Here is a 1225-nt window from a genome sequence, read left to right on the forward strand (position 1 = left end):
CATTTATAAGCCGATACCGATATGGTGGCCAATATATCGTGCATCCCCAGTCACCATAAAAATCAACCGATATATATTATTATACCACTTCATCTTTTAACAAAACTTGACACGGCAGGAGTGTCTATGCGCTGTGATAGCAACTGTTCATTTGTATTACTGTGTGAGGTTTGTGTACCTGCAGTGATGTGAGGATGCTGGAGGAGATGATTATGAGCAGCCAGAAGTCCATACGGAAGAACTGGCAGATCATGTAAGCCATGTAAGCAGGGAAGACCAGCAGGAAAAGACAAAGACTTACTGCTCTGAAGTGCTTCCACAGACTCCTGCAAAAACCAGAAAGGCTCAACATACTGGTCCTTGGAAAGAAAAACACGCATATCGGCCCAGACAGTACTCTGCAGGGTTCTAATGATTTTATTTCCTGATTACAAGACCAATCAAAACTAGCACATTTTTTAGCATGAAAAATGTATAACTCAATTTTAAAAAGTAATAAAAAGTAAAAAATAAAAAAAAGCATGCCCATAGTGCATATCTCTTAACATTTACTCTGTTTTATCATACGGTTACAAGACTTTTTTGGAAGCTAGTTTAACTTTTTAGATTAAATTAATAAATTAAAATAATAAGAAAATAAACAATTTCCAACCATTCAGAAAATGTCAAAAATCTGCCAGACTAAAAAATTGTTTAAAAAATAAAAACGATTGTAAATAACTCGCATGTGTCTTGCCTGAAAGTTGCAGGAAAGCTGTATTCTGATCAGGCGTGAAGTATGCAATATGTTTAGAGGCTCTTACTTGTCTCTGGAGGCCCCCAGTGCCAGAACTATTGGGTCAGCAATCTCCAGCATGGACTGCAGAATGGAAGCCACCACGACGAAGAGGATGATGCTGAGGAGGAAAGCTCGGTGAATGACCTGCAGCTCAATGAGCCCAGTCTGAACAGCCAAGATCAGCAGAGTGATACCCTCCGTCATGCCCCTGAAAACCAGACGAGAAAAAATACTGTATACACTCTTATCTATATACAAGTCCCTGCAAAAAGCTGTTTTGAAATGGAGCACTGTAAGCATATTTGGTGGGAAGTTCCTCACCTGTGCACGGCGTTGTCATTCATGAAAGCTCTATATCCCTGTAGATAGAACTTGCAGAGGGTGAGGACGCCCAGCGCCACGAAAGACACAGTGAAGACCAGCCCCAGCAGAGAGTAAGGAGTACTA

The 1225-nt window shown here is 40.7% G+C and overlaps 1 protein-coding gene across 1 annotated transcript; it reads right to left on the reverse strand.

Moving 5' to 3' along the window:
* Positions 1 to 63: 63 nt before the first annotated feature.
* Positions 64 to 1219, reverse strand: LOC107579857 (RING finger protein 145-like). The gene is made up of 3 exons (XM_016265648.1): positions 1100 to 1219; positions 804 to 986; positions 64 to 326 (listed from the first exon to the last, which is right to left on the reverse strand). The coding sequence occupies exons 1-3, from the start codon at positions 1120 to 1122 to the stop codon at positions 125 to 127; spliced, it is 408 nt and encodes a 135-aa protein (XP_016121134.1). The 5' UTR covers positions 1123 to 1219; the 3' UTR covers positions 64 to 124.
* Between the last annotated feature and the right edge of the window lie 6 nt (positions 1220 to 1225).

Source organism: Sinocyclocheilus grahami, unplaced genomic scaffold, assembly GCF_001515645.1.
Source record: "Sinocyclocheilus grahami isolate Dianchi unplaced genomic scaffold, SAMN03320097.WGS_v1.1 scaffold20884.1, whole genome shotgun sequence".
Lineage (NCBI taxonomy): Eukaryota > Metazoa > Chordata > Actinopteri > Cypriniformes > Cyprinidae > Sinocyclocheilus > Sinocyclocheilus grahami.